The 19,024-nt window shown below is 36.2% G+C and overlaps 1 protein-coding gene across 1 annotated transcript in view; it reads right to left on the reverse strand.

The window, feature by feature from the left end:
• LOC128644243 (cilia- and flagella-associated protein 46-like) overlaps positions 1 to 19,024 on the reverse strand; it is a gene marked incomplete at both ends in the record, with an annotated part of 384,741 nt that overhangs the window by 306,619 nt on the left and 59,098 nt on the right. Inside the window, 4 exon segments of the mRNA XM_053696926.1 lie at positions 7,456 to 7,625; positions 12,080 to 12,187; positions 13,903 to 14,052; positions 14,612 to 14,825. Coding sequence (XP_053552901.1) covers positions 7,456 to 7,625; positions 12,080 to 12,187; positions 13,903 to 14,052; positions 14,612 to 14,825 — 642 coding nt within the window.

The raw sequence follows: 19,024 nt of genomic DNA on the forward strand, positions 1-19,024 counted from the left end.
GGATAGCAATATTTGACCTTTGGCTTGCGCTTAGCAGGGCGAGGTAAAGCACTGAAGGCCGCAGACACTGCCGTTTGTAACTGTTCAGAAAAGTCTTGCGGTAAGAGGGCCCCACCAGTAGAATGATTAGCAGTGCAATGGGAGGCTGCATGTGTAGTAGGAGATAATTGCAGGGAACGCATCTCACGGGACGGAGACCCCTCAGAGGTGGAAGGCTCAGTGGTACTAAACATTGTTGTCTTTTTAGATATAACTATCTTATCGAGGCATGTGGAACATAATTGAGTAGGCGGGTATACCGTAGCCTCCTCACAATAAAAACAGGTATTAGATTAAGGAAAAAAGGGAGTACCCTCTAATGCATAAGAGCCCTTCATAGCTTGCACTTTAAGATGGACAATAGAACAAGATAAATGGCACCTTTATACCCTCAATGGCCGGGGCACTCACCACCTCCTATGACCCAGGCCCCACAGAGAAACTGTTTCTTCTCCTGTAAACCGCACAGTCAGGAAAAAGGAAGTCAATGAGACCACACCCGGTCACATGGAGTGCCATGCAAGACCACCCCTGCTCCAGGAGAGAAATGCGCCAAAAATAACAGGCCGCACATTTATCTCAAAAATGAAAGTAAAACCTAAATGTTCCACATCTGCCTGAGCCTCATCTCACACATATCGCAGCATAAAACATAATAAAGCAAGTTATGTATAAATCCCCTCTGTTCAATAAACTCCTTCCGGAGATATTAACCCTTGATTCCATACAGATAAAGGAGTCACACTGTGAACCTGTCTTCTTACGTAATCATATGAGATTAAATGAAACGATCTTACCGGAATCTCTGCAGTGGAACAGGCACACAGCCTCTCAAGTTTGACAGTCTTGTAGCCTTGCACTTGACATAGACTTGAGTGATAGAAGCAGGCAGTGAAACTCATCAACACTGATTGATTAGGAGCTGTTAATACGAGTCTGGATGGTTTCGCAGAAAGATTCTCCCTGCATTTCCAGACCCTAACATTCGTCAATGCTCTCACTGAGAGGCTGACAAAACTACTTGAAACTCCAGTCCCATACCGAAGAGTACTACCCTCCATAAGAGACTACTCCGAATCTTCTGACACTTCTCTGCCATCCTCCTGTGACGAAAGGCGAAGGATAACTGGCGGATGAGGGGAGTGGGGGAGGTATTTAAGCCTTTGGCTGGGGTGTCTTTGCCTCCTCCTGGTGGCCAGGTTTTGTATTCCCACAAGTAATGAATGAAGCTGTGGACTCTCCTCATATTAAGATGGAAAAATTAATTAAAGTGCCCCTGTTTTTATAGGACTTTATATAGTAGCGAGAATATCTTTAAACTTGACAATCACTAAGTCTTTTCTGTCTTCTTTGTAAATGATACTCTATAGGGACTCTGGGTCTTACATAGGTTCTGAGCTCCCAATTTGTAATCCATAAGCAAGTTGCTGGTATATTTTTTTTCCCTGAGTTTAAAATTGTTTAACATAGTCCTTATTGCATGATCTCTTTTGAGCAAGGATTTTAATATCTTCATGCACATGTGCTTTTTCAGAATTTGTAGTATACATAATGCAACACAGTGTTCCTCACAGAAAAAAATACCAGCTGGGTGGCATGAAGTAGCCAATCGGGGGCAATGTACTATTTTAAATATTATAATATTATAACACTTTCTGTTATTAATATATGTTACTTATTGGGACATGAAACTTAAAATGTTTCTTTCATGATTCAGAGTATACAATTGTAACCCTTTCACTACGGGGACTTTCAAAGAAAAACTTGCCCAAAATACAGACTTTTAAGCATTTTTGCTATCACTCCATATAAACAGAAATAAAGCCATATTTTTTTTATTTACTTGTCAAAACTATATATATTTAAGTAGAGAACCCAAGGTATTGATCTAGGCTCATTTTGTTGTATTTTATGACACCATTTCACCGCCAAATGCAATCAAATAAAAATAAATATCATTTTTTAACAAACTTTGGGTTTCTCACCAAAATTATTTACATACTGCTTGTGCAATCATGGCACAAATGGTTGTAAAAGTTTCTCTGGAAACTGCGCACTACACTTCTATTATTCCCATCAGTGAATGGGGTTATTTAGGTAGCATAAAAGGTTAATTTTACCTTTAGTGTAGAGATTACCCTCCCACCTGACACTTCCCAACCCCTGATCCCTTCCAAACAGCTCTCTTCCCTCCCACAACCCCCACTGGTCATGGCAGATAGTCTACCAGTATGAAAATATAATGCTTTTTTTTTATATATAAAATATTTTTTATATAAAATATTTTTTACTTATTTTGATGTTTTCTGCAGTGTAGGATTACCCTTACCGCCAACCTTCTTTTAGGCACCATCTTAGGTACTGGCAGTTGTCTGTTTAAAAAAATAATTAAAAAAAATCTTCTTTATTGTATTATTTTCTGTAGCGTAGTGTCACCCCCCCCCCCCGTGAACATTAGTTAGGGCACCCCAACCCCCAAAAACCTTTTCTGTAGTGTAGCTGCCCCATCCCTCCCTGTCTCTTTATTTATTTTTTTCCGCAGCATAAGGCACACCCCTCCCGCCAGCACCAACAGAAGATGGTTACAGACGATGACACACAGTGTCACAGTCTGCAACTATCACGCATCTGTCCTCACAGGGAACCGGAGCGCCGCTCATGCTCCAGTTTCATATGCGGCAGATGCCTGGAGCTTCAGAAACTCCAGCTCTCGGCTGTAACTTAACAGCCGAAACTGCTGGAGCTTCCTGAAGCTAAGACGTATGTATATGTCTTGCGGTACGATAGCCAAAATATTACTGGGTGAAGGGGTTAAACAACTTATTTACTTCTAGTATCTAATTGCTTCATTCTCTTGGTATCCTTTGTTGAAAAGCATGTCTAGATAGACTTGGGAGCTTGGAGATAGCTGCTGACTGGTGGCTGAACCTGTATGCTCATTTTCATTGGCTTACAAATGTGTTCAGCTAGTTCACAGGAGTGCATTGCTGCGTCTTCAATAAAAGATACCAAAAGAATAAAGCAAAATTGATAACAAACAAAAGTAAATTGGAAAGTTTAAAAAAAATGCATAATCTATCTGAATCATGAAAGAAAAATATTGGGTTTCAAGTCCTTTTAAGTTATCCGAACCAAAAATGAATTGCATAATTTAACATACTGATTTAATGATAATAGCAATAACAATAATAATAATAATTTATGCAACAAACATAGGTATAGGAGGGTTCATCTTTCTACCACGCTCAAAGAATACCTCTCCCTTGCTGAAGAGACAGCAGTAAAGTTGACGTTAAAACATTTGTAATCAAATTGTAAAAACGGATGTAGAATACTTGCTAAAACAATACGAAAATGACTACTCTTCAAAATATAATATGCACCTCATACATCTTACAATTTCTGATTTAACCCCTTAATGACCGAGGACGTGCAGGGTACGTCCTCAAAAAAAAGGCAGTTAACGCCTGAGGACGTACCCTGCACGTCCTCGGTGTGGAAAGCAGCTGGAAGCGATCCTGCTCGCTTCCAGCTGCTTTCCGGTTATTGCAGTGATGCCTCGATATGGAGGCATCCTGCAATAACCATGTATGGCCATCCGATGCAGAGAGAGCCACTCTGTGGCCCTCTCTGCACCGGACAGCGATGGCCGGTATCGTTGGTGGGTGGGAGCCGACGTGGGAGGCGGGTGGCGGCCATCGATGGGTCCAGTGATGTGGAGGGGGGCGGGATCGTGCACGATAGGGAGGGGGCGGGCGCGTGCACGGGAGGGAGCGGGTGGGAACCGCTGCACTACAGAAAATATGCACCATAGGATTTGCTCATCAGTGTATTATAACATAAAAATAATCAAAATAAAAAGCGGAATCCGGGGGTGTTTACTTAGTATGTGGGAGGGAAGCTACACTACAGAAAAAAAATGGGGAAAAATTAAAAAAAAAACTTTTTTTCTGCAAATTGGGTACTGGCAGATAGCTGCCAGTACCCAAGATGGCCCCCAAAAAGGCAAAGGGGGATGGTTAGAGAGAAGTTTGAGGGGGGATCAGGGAGGTTGGGGGCTAAGGGGGATCCTAAACAGCAGCATATGTAAATATGCTATACAATTTTTTTTTAAAAAAAACAAAGATTCCCTTTATTTTTGTACTGGCAGACATTCTGCCAGTACTTAAGATGGCGGGGAAAATTGTGGGGTGGGGGAGGGAAGGGAGCTGTTTGGGAGGGATCAGGGGGTGTGATGTGTCAGGTGGGAGGCTGATCTCTACACTAAAGCTAAAATTAACCCTGCAAGCTCCCTACAAGCTACCTAATTAACCCCTTCACTGCTAGACATAATACACTTGTGATGTGCAGCGGCATTTAGCGGCCTTCTAATTACCAAAAAGCAACGCCAAAGTCATATATGTCTGCTATTTCTGAACAAAGGGGATCCCAGAGAAGCATTGACAACCATTTGTGACATAATTGCTCAAGCTGCTTGTAAATGATTTCAGTGAGAAACCTAAAATTGTGAAAAATTTAACGTTTTTTTTAATTTGATCGCATCTGGCGGTGAAATGGTGGCATGAAATATACCAAAATGGGCCTAGATCAATACTTTGGGTTGTCTACTACACTACACTAAAGCTAAAATTAACCCTAGACGCTCCCTACATGCTCCCTAATTAACCCCTTCACTGCTGGGCATAATACACTTGTGGTGCGCAGTGGCATTTAGTGTCCTTCTAATTACCAAAAAGCAACAACAAAAGCCATACATGTCTGCTATTTGTGAACAAAGGGGATCTCAGAGAATAATTTACAACCATTTATGCCATAATTGCACAAGTTGTTTGTAAATAATTTCAGTGAGAAACCTAAAGTTTGTCAAAAAAATTGTGAAAAAGTGAACGATTTTCTTTATTTGATTGCATTTGGCGGTGAAATGGTGGCATGAAATATACCAAAATGGGCCTAGATCAATACTTTGGGGTGTCTTCTAAAAAAAAATATATACATGTTAAGGGATTTTCAGGGATTCCTGAAAGATATCAGTGTCCCAATGTAACTAGCGCTAATTTTGAAAAAAAGGGGTTTGGAAATAGCAAAGTGCTACTTGTATTTATTGCCTTATAACTTACAAAAAAAGCAAAGAACATGTAAACATTGGGTATTTCTAAACTCAGGACAAAATTTAGAAACTATTTAGCATGGGTGTTTTTTGGTGGTTGTAGATGTGTAACAGATTTTGGGGGTCAAAGTTAGAAAAAGTGTGTTTTTTTCCATTTTTTTCTCATATTATATAATTTTTTTTATAGTAAATTATAAGATATGATGAAAATAATGGTATCTTTAAAAAGTCCACTTAATGGCGAGAAAAACGGTATATAATATGTGTGGGTACAGTAAATGAGTAAGAGGAAAATTACAGCTAAACACAAACACTGCAGAAATGTAAAAATAGCCTTGGTCCCAAACGGCCAGAAAATGGAAAAGTGCTGCGGTCATTAAGGGGTTAAAGGGACATTCCAGTCAAAATATAAATGTACATAGATTAATTATATCTTTGAATAGTAACATATTTGCAATATACATGTATTGGCAAAAATGCTTCTAGTAAAAGTTATCACTGTTTTAGTGTCGACATTTTTCTCTGCACGTGCATATGAAGCAAAGCTAGATATTGTCACTGAACCCACATTTTAAATATTGCAGCTGCTCAGACCACCAGTGGGGCTTGTATCATGTCAGCAATTAACAAATTGAGTCATTAACAGATGGTACAAGCACCTTAGGCTCTCTGACAGCTATAGCTTTTATTAGAAGCATTTTTGCTAATACATGTATATTACAAAATTGCTTCTGTTCCATACCGAAATGCACCCATGTGGTTTCCAGTTTTGGCTGGAATATCCCTTTAAAAAACAGCAAAAATGTTCACGATTATGATAGAGTATGCAAATTTAAACAACTTCCCAATTTACTTTTTTCATCAAATCTGCTTTCCTCCCTTGGTATCTTTTGTTGAAGAGTAAATCTAGGTAAGCTGGTAGGAGCTTAGGAGCGTGCTGCGAGCATTCTATAGCAGCAGTGTTTGCAACTATATATAACATTGCTATAAACATTGTTGCAAACACTGCTGCCAGATGACTAAAGACAAATGCACACTCCTGAGCTCACCTAGGATACCTTAACAAATGATACCAAGAAAACTAATGGAAGTAAACTGGAAAGCTGATTAAAATGTCATCTTCTGTCCAATCCATTTAAAGGGACAGTCAACACCAGAATTGTTGTTGTTTAAAAAGATAGATAATCCCTTTATTACTCTTTCCCCAGTTTTGCATAACCAACACTGTTACAATAATACATTTTTTACCTCTGTGATTACCTTGTATCTATGCCTCTGCAGACTGCCCCCTTATTTCAGTTCTTTTGACCGAATTGCATTTTAGCCAATCAGTGCTTTCTCCTAGGTCACTTCACGTGCGTGAGCACAATGTTATCTATATGACAATCACAAACTAACACCCTCTAGTGGTGAAAAACTGTCAAAATGCATTAAGATTAGAGGCGGCCTTCAAGGTATAAGAAATTAGCACATGAGCCTACCTAGGTTTAGCTTTCAACTAAGAATACCAAAAGGTCAAAGCAAAATTGGTGATAAAAGTAAATTGGAAAGTTGTTTAAAATTGCATGCCCTATTTGAATCATGAAAGGTTTTTTTTTTTGGACTTGACTGTCCCTTTAACCCTAGCACTTTCCCACCTGGGTGCTAAGATTTTGTAAGGTTTTTTTTTATTTTTTGAACAACATTTTTTTTAACTTTTTTTTTTTCAGATCCCCAAGACATACACTGTTGGAAAGGTTAGACGATTACCTTACCAATGGTGGGTCTTGGGGTCTGTAGCTGCTTAGATGCCTGAGATACATTCTTCTAAGCAGCATGCCCCCTGCTCCTATACTTAACATTGTTAAATATAAATAAAGTTGCGCAGTGACGTCATCACGTTATTGTGCGTGACGTCACAGCACATAACGTGAAACCCCAGGTGATGCCTGTCACTATGCAGGCCCGATCACCGGGGTAGGAGCGGGTGGTAGCCCCCAGATCTTCCTCAAGGTGGGAGAGTGCTAGTGACGGCTCTGAGCCGTCATTAGCACCAGAGTGGGAAACTCTGTGACGGCTCAGAGCCGTCATTAGCACTCAAGGGGTTAAGTTTCATTTTGACCTTACAGTCCCTTTAATACCAAAATCGTTTTCATAATAATGTAAAACATGTTCTAAAAGGCATGATGCAATATTCTACAGTTCCTTATGTAGTGACATATATATATATATATATATATATATATATATATATATATTTATTTACAATTTGTGCCCCCCAAAAAATAAACTAAAGGTGATAAAACACTTTAACAATATAATTTACTTACGTATTAATTTTCTTTGCAGTAGTCTCTTTGTTGAATTCTAAAGCCTTCTTGGAACATGCCAATACCAGTTCATGGTCATGTGCATTATACGCAAAATGTGCTAATCTTGTTAGTGTCTGAAGTTCAATAAGTGGATCTGACCAGATACATTCAGAAGCCATTTTGAATATCTAATAGGAAAATTGATTAATTAATGTACTTCCTTGTGATAAAATACTTACTATTTACAATAACTCTAAATATGAAGTGAAATTAAGAAAGTAAATGAAGGTGAGCCAAACTGTGTTAAGATTAAATTAATTGTCTTTGTCAATATCAAACTTGTTTTAGGACACAAAGTTAATTGAAATTGCTTCTGATGAATCATAGAATTTGCTGTTTGACTTTCAATACAGCCAGGCATGTTAATGTTTATCAAACTGTTCAAAGAACAACAGTGATAACATTTTAAATATCATTCTACTCATTAAAAGTTAAAAAAAAAAACATAAAAAAATCTCTTTATCAACAAACTATGTTTTTATTTTTCCATAAATGCACCACTGCAAAATGATGTTACTGATTTTTAAATGTAAAAAAAAAATAATAAAGATAAAAAAAAAAAAATCCAGCATGTCCCAATCCAGTTAAAATACAAGGATTACCCATTCATATTCACCGATAGCAAAAGAGCTCACCCTAGCCAGGAAGGTCATATTTATTTCAACCAGCGTATTCATTGTCTTGTTCTTTTAAAGTTATGCTTGATTAAAGAAATATTTGTAAAAATAAAGAATAGTTTAGTACCATTCCTAAAAAACCTACAGCCTGCCATTTTGTATTGACTATAAAAATGAAAAATGAATAAAATCCTATTTCTAAAAAAAACGTGGCCTACCATTTTGTATTGACTGTAGATTAAATATCTATATTTAATATTCCTCTTTGTTATTTTTGCATAAATACAAATTAATGAAATCCCATTTCTAAAAAAAAAAAAAACGTAGCCAGCCATTTTGATTTGAACCTATTGATATCTAAAAAAACGTGATATTTTAGTATACAAATAATTTTTTTCTGTTAACTCCACAATTATAAAATAAAAGTTAAAGGGACACTCTAGACCCAATACTTATTCTTTATTACTCATTGTTACAAACCAGACAAGCATCTGGCAATGGGTTCCCCATCTATAAGCTTGTAAGAAGTACATGAAACTTTTAAATAATCATTGTTTATTAGCAGCTGAAAATGGTCGCCAAGCTCCACCCACAGCTTTCTTCTTGTCCAATTAGCTGTTAACTTGTATGACAGTTTAGCATTGCACGTTTAATATTTTTCAGTTAGCTATTTCAAATTGCTCATGCACAAATCTGTGTGTGTGCAAGTAGGAAAACGTATTCACAAGTCGATGGTGATTGGCGAAACTTAACATACCAAAATATACACCCAATTGGTGGGCGGAGCTTGGCGGCCATTTTCAGCTCCTAACAAACTATGAATATTTAAATGTTTCATGTACTTCTTACAAGCTTATAGATGTGGGACCAGTTGCTGGATGCTTCTCTGGTATGTAACAATAAGTAATGAAAATTATGTATTGGGTCTAGACCAGTGGTCGCCAACCAGTGGTCCGTGGACCACTGGTGGTCCACGAGAAGAAGTTGGTGGTCCTTGACACCATCAAGCAGGAATGAATCTCCTCTGATGGTGTCACCCCGCCACGCAGCAACTCCCTATAGTGCCTAACTCAGTGAAAACCGACGGATGAGGAGTTAAATTACATTCTCCCTATGCACGTTGTGTAGTACTGCACAACTTGCGTAGCTAGATTGTATTTTTAACTAGCTGCTCGGAGGAAGATGCTTCCATTCTAAAGCCAGCAGAAGTTGGTATCGTATTGGCTTGAAATAGTGGAATAAAAGTATATAACAAAAGAAAATCTTAAAAAAAAAAATTCTCTCTTGTATTTCATTTATTTTCTTCCCTTTACCTGTCTCTTTGTAGCAGTTTTCCTAATTCCTTCAGATGGACTTACGTCACTGTTTGTCTTCCTCCCCTCCATCTTCTTTTTTTTTAAATTAAATAGTAATTATTTTTAATTCTAATAATTTTCCCACGCACAAAGCCACCTGAATTCCAGTAATTGCCACCCACCAGATCCGCCATATCCCACCAGTATTATAGTAATTGCCAGTAATATCAGTCGTTGTTATCTCACATGCACATTGAGAGCTTTCTGATAGAAACTTAATTTATGACTCCAATGTCTGTCCATGATCATAAGTATACATGCAAACAGGTGTATAATATGTATTAATACTTTCCCCTTCTGGTGAACCGCAGCCGTCCCACAGTCTCTCCCAAGGTCTGTGTGAATAGATCAGGTGTGCTAGCTGGAGGCGCTGGTTCAGCTTGTATCAGTCGTTGGTATCTTCCTTTCCTTCCTCGGTTGTATAACTAGTATATATTGCAGGTTATCGGCTCCTTCCCAATATGAAAAGACAATATCACAGATTCAGTAAAAAAGTTTGTCTTTATTTGGCTCAAGTTTTGAGCCAAATAAAGACAAACTTTTTTACTGAATCTGTGATATTGTCTTTTCATATTGGGAAGGAGCCGGTAACCTGCAATATACACTAGTTATACAACCGAGGAAGGAAAGGAAGATACCAACGACTGATACAAGCTGAACCAGCGCCTCCAGCTAGCACACATGATCATAAGTAGTTTTGAATAATTCCTAACTGGGGAGGTGACTTGGAAGTCTTGTGGTCCTTTTAAACATAATTATTTTTATCCCACTTTCTGCCTCTCTGTTTCCAGCTCAAACGTTGGCACTTACCCTTCATCTGTCATTTGGAAGTATTCTCTCAGTTCTGCCATTCACTTAGTTTAATTCCAAAAACTAATTCTTAAAAATGTGTTAATATATACATAATGTAAACTTAGCTATGGTTATACTAGTTATGTACAATATATACTGTATATATATATACACACACATTTTTGTAAATATTTTATTATATCTTTTCATGTGACAACACTGAAGAAATGACACTTTGCTACAATGTAAACTAGTGAGTGTACAGCCTGGTTTAGACATTAATGGCTGTGTGTTTAGTTATTTTGAACAAAAAATTTCTAAATGTCTAAACCAGGCTGTACACTCACTACTTTACATTGTAGCAAAGAGTCATTTCTTCAGTGTTGTCACATGAAAAGATATAATAAAATATTTACAAAAATGTGAGGGGTGAACTCACTTTTGTGAGATACTGTGTATATATATATATATATATATATATATATATATATATATATATATATACACACGCACACACACACCTTTAAAAAAAAAATCATATTAGTGGTCCACAGGATTCAAAATTGTGATTTTAGTGGTCCCTGAGGTCTGAAAGGTTGGCGACCTCTGGTCTAGACTGTCCATTTAACAATTAAATGAATGTAAGTGAAGGAAACTCCACTTCCTTTATTAAAAAGTTAAATAAGCATACAGCAAAATTGGTTGCATTGCTTTATCCATATGGACCCCGATTATCAAAAGCCAGACGGACAAGGTTACAATTGCACAAGAACAGGGCTTGTCAATCATCCAGATATTTAAATAGCATTTAAGGCCCACTTATGCAAGCCTGCAACACTCAGGCCCCAAGCATTCAAAGCTTTAGAAACGGGGCCCTTATTAGTTTGTCCATTTATAACTACCACTTTTTGTAAGACTTTATGCACTAATTGTGAAAAAATTATATCTTCACTTTTCTCCAGCACCAGATGTAGAAACAGGTTACATTCCAATGTTCTCCACAGAACATTTTGTCAGCTGGGTGGTATTATAAAGTAGCCAGGTGGGGGCAGTATAATACTTACTAATATCATAACATTTTCTGGTATCCAAAGCACTAATTAATTGCATAATTTAACATAAATGTATTTAATGATAAATTGTGCAATAAACATTGAAAGATTTGAATGCTAGTTCATTTTATCTTAACCCTTTGAGTGCTAAGCTGAATTTAATATTTTTCTGTTTTTTACTATTTTCAAAAAAATTTTTTTTTTTAGTTACCCCCCCCCAGATCCCCATTGGAAAGGTTAGGCGATTACCTTTCCAATGCTGGGTCTTGGGGGTCTGTAGCTGCTTAGATCCATGAGATACAGGTTTCTAAGCAGCATGCCCCCTTTCCCTATACTTTGTATTGACAATTTTAAATAAAGTTGCGCAGTGACGTCATCACGTCATTGCGCGTGACGTCACCGCACGTAACGGGAATCCCCGGCGATGCCTGTCACTTTGCAGGCTCGATTGCTGGGGTAGGAGCGGGTGGGGGCCCACCGGATTGCAAAAAAGGTAGCTGAGTGCTAATGACGGCTCTGAGCCGTCATTAGCCCTCAAGGTTAATATTAGTTACAATTTTAGCCGGGTGGTCAGAAAAATCAGCCAGGTGGTGCACCCATTAAAAAGTCCTGGTACAACACTTCATTTGTAGCCAGTTATATTCATTAATATATTCTAGAAATTCATTTTTTGTTACCATTTCTTTTTTATTAAAAGAAAATGATAATATAATTAGGCACTTTACTGGCACCTGTCATTGTAGTAACCTATCCTTACATTACATACCTGAGACAGACTTGGAGCGATAAAGTCCTTTAGCCCTAACCCATTGCATGAATGCATTTCTAAGGCAACAAGCACTCTTGTCATTGGATTTTGTCCTTCATCATTGTCCTAGAAATAAAAAACATTCAAAATAAGGTTTAAAACAATTCTCACCGGAGCAACTATAAAGCTGCTATGTGACTACATTTTATTGCCATCAACCTTTAGGATCCAGGGTAAGATAGAACGGTTTACTGCCAATCTATAAACGTCATCTGCTTTATCTGGTTCCAATCACACAGACATTACGTTTTTTTTAAAAAAGCTGCTTAGAATGCAAACTTTATATTTATATTTAGCAAAAACTGGAAAACTAGATATATTAAAGGAACATAAAACCCAACATTTTTCTTTCATGATTCAGATAGAAACAGAATTTTAAACAACTTTTCAATTTACTGCTATTATTTAAAGGGACACTGAACCCAATTTTTTTCTTTTGTGATTCAGATAGAGCATGACATTTTAAGCAACTTTCTAATTTACTCCTATTATCAAATTGTCTTCATTCTCTTGGTATCTTTATTTAAAATGCAAGAATGTAAGTTTAGATGCCGGCCCATTTTTGGTGAACAACCTGGGTTGTCCTTGCTGATTGGTGGATAAATTCATCCACCAATGAAAAAGTGCTGTCCAGAGTACTGAATAAATAAAAAAGCTTAGATGCCTTCTTTTTTAAATAAAGATAGCAAGAGAACGAAGAAAAATTGATAATAGGAGTAAATTAGAAAGTTGCTTCAAATTGCAGGCTCTATCTGAATCATGAAAGAAAACATTTGGGCTCAGTGTCCCTTTAATTTTTCTATCTTGTCTTGTTATCCTTTGTTGATAAAGCAGGAAGGTAAGCTCAGTGTCTGCAGTACTATATAGCAGCAGTTTTAAAACAATGTTATACATTAGCAAGAACACTAGATGGCAGCACTATTTCCTGTCATGTAGTGCTCCAGACATGCACGTTACCTATCTAGGTATCTCTTCAACAAAGAGAACAAAGCAAATTGGATACTAGAAGTATATTGGAAATATTTTATAAATTGTATTCTCTATCTGAATAATGAAAGAAAAATGTTTGTGTTTCATATCCCTTTAATGATAAAGAAGGTAAAATTACCATGAAAAAAGATCATGTTTTTGTTTAAAGGGACATTAAACACAATTTTTTTCTTTCGTGATTCAGAAGGAGCATGTGATTTTAAACAACTTTCCAATTTACTTCTATTATTTAATGTACTTCCTTCTCTTGTTATCCTTTGCTTAAGGGTGTATTCTAGGTAAGCTCAGAAGCAGCAAGTAACCTAGGTTCTAGCTGCTGATTGGTGGCTGCATATATATACCGATTGTCATTGGCTCACACAAGTTAGAAACCAGTCGTGCATTGCTGCTGCTTCAACAAATGATACCAAGAGAATGAAGGAAAATTTGATAATAGAAGTAAACTGGAAAGTTGTTTCAAATTGTATGTTCTACCTAAATCATGAAAGAACTTGTTTAGGTTCCATGTCCCTTTAAGCACAACAATTTTTTACAACTAATGAAAGCATTTTGCAGTTACATTCAATTCAGCTCTTCAAAATTAAATTGTCTGAAAATAAAAATGGCGTGCATTCCTCTCCACCAATAAACCAGAAGCAGTTGTCTTTATCAGTCTATAGGAGGCACCAAACCAACACTGCACTATTAATATTAATTTAAATAGCATTTAACATGTGTAAGTACTGCTCATATACAGACAGAATTTTTAGAGTACTTTAACCCTCTAGTATGAGTACTTTATAGCACTGTACCTCATCATCAGTTCCTAGTTTGGGCCCAATTTGCTGCTGCAGCAATTGTTTGGCTTTCACCCATGTTGATAGGACACCCTGCCGAATTGAAATGGGAACTAATTCTTCAGGTGTGTTTCCATTTGTCAGCTCCAGAGCATATTCGCAAGTCTAAAATAGAAAGAAGATAAGCTATATACTATTACAGGTACTTTATATACTGTATGTGATCTTTCCAAGTAAAAGTAGTTCTAAATCTAAAGATATGGATGAAATAGGCTAAAGATAAATTGCAGAAAAAGACACTTCAACAATCAAACTACTGTATATCTTAAAATACAACAAGTATGTAAAAATGTTATGTTCAATTCAAAGCTACTGATTGTAGTAGAGATATTTCTTAAGTATTGTTTGAATAGTTTCAAATTGTCATTCTTTAGCATTATTTGGATAACGTCAAAACATTATATTCAACATTATAGGAGTGTAAGTTTAAGGTGCACAACAATACAGAAGGAAATTGCATTCAATATTTTGAAACTAAATGTCATATCAAAGAAGCAGAACTTCCTGGAGTTTCTGTATACTCAATCACTCTTAGCTTTCAACTTAGCAGTTCTTTTTCAGTTTCTCAAGTGCCAGAAGCATGTAAAAGTTTCTTAAAGCTATTTTATGGAAACATAAAAATCGTACAAGTATACTTGTATATTACGTTTAAATTCAATGGTACCTCTAAGGCTAGTTTCACATCAGGAACACCGTTCGTATCAATTGATACAGCTTGAGGTATATTAGATTTCTCTGATTGTTTCCCTGGAGCTTTCTTGCTCTTCTCTGTATGTTGAGTTGTCTCTGGTCTTTTGTTCGCTTCTGACACAGGTATCCAGCGAAGAATAAGGCCTCTGGCTAAATTATTGGACAACGTTACAAAAAGCACAGTGTTCCTATGAATGATAAACATAAAGCAAACAACATTAGAATTCTGCGTGAATAAGAAAAGTATTGTATTGTGCATTGCAAAACTATGTCCTATATACTGACAGAATTTGTCATTCTTATTAAACATAAGAAAATCTTCCTTGCATCTTTATACTATAAATTAATTATGGTTATGTTTTACTTGTTGCCGCTGAATACTTAAAGGGACAGTAAACACCTTGATCATTTTTTATATAAAACGTTTAATTAGGCGTAATGAAACAGTTTTGCAATATATTTATATTTATTTTGAGCCATTTTCATGTAATTTAGTTCTGAAAATAAAGCAATATCTAACTCTCAGACCTTAAAATGCTGCCTGCTGAGTTCTCAAGGCTAACCCTGCTGCATATATGTCTATAATTGGCTTTAACTGATAACAACTGCAAAACAATTTACTATATACAGGTACTAACTTTATGACAAACTTCAAAGTTCCATCTCAACCTACTTTTCAGCTCAGCTAATTGTCAGGAAAGATGGAATAAGGGGAACAAAACAAAAAACAGAAGACCAGGAAGTGAACTACTAAAACACTAGCTCAAAAAAATTGAGGTCCTTACATTTTAAAAGCCCATAATATGAACCTTAGCAAACAGTTGCATATCAGGGGCTTGTCTTGTCTAGTTTTCATCTGATGGAGTTTTCGTACGTTTTTATCACAAAAGAACATTTCCCCAATAAAAATACAACTGTTAAATAAATTAGTAAAAGTGATCATGCAGCAGCCTCAACAATAGCTCCATAGTATTGTTTAAAATGACATCAAATATGTCACTGATCTAATGGAATAGGCCAAATTATTTACCCATTTAAAAAAGAAAAAAAAACAGCAGAACAAATCTATTTTGCTATTTTGGCTGATCCCAAACCTTTTCATTAGACTTGTGCGCAATCGAAAAATTTTGTTCGCTTTGTTTTGATTGGAGTCGTAAAAAATTTTGGTTAGAAACATTTGTAATAATTCGATATATGTCGGCAATTTGGTTTCATAATGTATTTGTGTCATTCGGAATTTTGAAATTCGGATGCATTCGAAACCGTTACGGCATTATTTTTTATGTCGGACCGAATCTTTTTATTTACAGACCAAATTGAACTAATGTTCCGGCAATTGCTGAAACAAAATTATGTTAAACCGCCGCTACCCACGCCGCCACTAAATAAAGCGATTAACCCCTAAATCGCCGTCCCCCCACATCACTAACACTACCTAAACCTATTAACCCCTAAACCACCACCCACTACATCGCCGACACTAACTAAATAAAGTTATTAACCCTGAAACCACAGTTCCCCTACACGGAAAAACCTATTAAACCCTAAACTGCACCCCCCCCAGATCGCCAACACTACCTAAACCTATAAATCCCTAAACCGTCGTTCACAAACATCGCCAGCACTAAATAAATCACTGAATAAAGTATTAACCCCTAAACCACCAGTTTCCCCACATTACCAACAAAAACTAAAAATATTAACCCCTAAACCACACCCCCACATCTCCAACTCTACCTAAAACAATTAACCACTAAAGCGCCGTTCCGAAACATCGCCAACACTAACTAAACCTATTAATCCCTAAACCGCAGTTCCCCAACATCGCCGACACTAACTAAACATATTAACCCCTAAACTGCACCCCCCCACATCGTCAACACTAACTAAACCTATTAATTAACCCCTAATCTGCCGGCCCCCACATCGCAACAACCTAAATTAAACTATATTAACTCCTAAACCTAACCCCTAACTTTAACATAATTTAAATAGACCTAAATTAAAGTTTAAATTATTAACTAAATAATACCTATTTAAATCTAAATCCAAAGTAATTTACCTGTGAAATAAAACCTAAGCTAGCTGCAATATAACTAATAGTTATATTGAAGCTAGCTTAGGTTTTATTTTTATTTCACAGGTAAGTTTGTATTTAGTTTAACTAGGTAGACTAGTTAGTAGTTATTAACTATTTACTAGCTACTTAGTTAAAATAAATACAAACTTACCTGTGAAATAAAAATAACACCTAAGCTGCCTTACACTAAAAGCCAACATTACAAAATAAAAAAAACTACCATTACAAAAAAAACCCACTAAAATAAAAAAAAAAACAATTATCATTACAAAAAATAACAAACAAAATAATCCAAAACAATAAAAATGATTCCTATTCCTAATACCCCTTTAAAAAAAAAAAAAAAAAAAAAAAACACTCCATAATAAAAAAAAAATCCCTAATCTATAATAAACTAAGAAGGGCCCTTAAACAGGCCTTTTGTAGGCCCTTAAAATGGCCTTTCGTAGGGCATTGCCCTAAAGAAATCAGCTGTTTTCCTACAAAAGAAAAACACAAAGACCCACTAACATTACAAACCCTCACCCCCCCAAATCCACAAAATAAAAATAAAGTTAAACCTAATCTACCCATTGCCCTGAAAAGGGTATTTGTATGGGCATTGCCCTTAAAAGGGCATTCAGCTCTTTTACTGCCCATTAAAAATAAAAAATGGCTATTCAAAAAACAAAAACAAAACCCAAAACGAAAAAAAAAAACAAAACATTACACAAATTAACAAACAAATGTATTTATTATAGATTAGGGATTTTTTTATTTTGGGTGTTTTTTTTTTTTTTTTTTTAAAGGGGGTATTAGAATAGGAATAATTTTTATTGTTTTGGATACTTTTGTTTGTTATTTTTTGTAATGGTAGTTTTTTTTTATTTTTTGTAATTTTAGTCGCCTAGATTTAGAGTTTTGCGGCCAAAGGGGTGCGTTAGCTACGCGTGCTTTTTTCTGGCCGCACCTTTTAAATACCGCTGGTATTTAGAGTTCACAGAATGGCTGCGTTAGGCTCCAAAAAAGGAGCGTATAGCATATTTACCGCAACTTCAACTCTCGATACCAGCGGTGCTTACGGACGCGGCCAGCTTAAAAAACGTGCTCGTGCACGATTCCCCCATAGAAAACAATGGGGCTGTTTGAGCTGAAAAAAAACCTAACACCTGCAAAAAAGCCGCGTTCAGCTCCTAACGCAGCCCCATTGTTTTCTATGGGGAAACACTTCCTACGTCTGCACCTAACACTCTAACATGTACCCCGAGTCTAAACACCCCTAACCTTACACTTATTAACCCCTAATCTGCCGCCCCCGCTATCGCTGACCCCTGCATATTATTATTAACCCCTAATCTGCCGCTCCGTACACCCCTGCCACCTACATTATCCCTATGTACCCCTAATCTGCTGCCCTAACATCGCCAACCCCTATATTATATTTATTAACCCCTAATCTGCCGTCCCCAACGTCGCCTCCACCTAACTACAATTATTAACCCCTAATCTGCCGACCGGACCTCACCGCTACTATAATAAATGTATTAACCCCTAATCCGCCTCACTCCTGCCTCAATAACCCTATAATAAATAGTATTAACCCCTAATCTGCCAACAGGAGCTCACCGCTACTCTAATAAATGTATTAACCCCTAAAGCTAAGTCTAACTTTAACCCTAACACCCCCCTAAATTAAATATAATTTAAATCTAACGAAATAAATTAACTCTTATTAAATAAATTATTCCTATTTAAAGCTAAATACTTACCTGTAAAATAAACCCTAATATAGCTACAATATAAATTATAATTATATTGTAGCTATTTTAGGATTAATATTTATTTTACAGGCAACTTTGTAATTATTTTAACCAGGTACAATAGCTATTAAATAGTTAATAACTATTTAATAGTTACCTAGTTAAAATAATTACAAAATTACCTGTAAAGTAAATCCTAACCTAAGTTACAATTAAACCTAACACTACACTATCAATAAATTAATTAAATAAACTACCTACAATTATCTACAATTAAACCTAACACTACACTATCAATAAATAAATTAAATACAATTCCTACAATTAAATAAACTAACTAAAGTACAAAAAATAAAAAAGAACTAAGTTACAAAAAATAAAAAAATATTTACAAACATTAGAAAAAAAATACAACAATTTTAAACTAATTACACCTACGCTAAGCCCCCTAATAAAATATCAAAGACCCCCAAAATAAAAAAATGCCCTACCCTATTCTAAATTACAAAAGTCCAAAGCTCTTTTACCTTACCAGCCCTTAAAAGAACCTTTTGTGGGGCATGCCCCA

This window comes from Bombina bombina, unplaced genomic scaffold (assembly GCF_027579735.1).
Source record: "Bombina bombina isolate aBomBom1 unplaced genomic scaffold, aBomBom1.pri scaffold_480, whole genome shotgun sequence".
In the NCBI taxonomy this organism is placed as follows: Eukaryota; Metazoa; Chordata; class Amphibia; order Anura; family Bombinatoridae; genus Bombina; species Bombina bombina.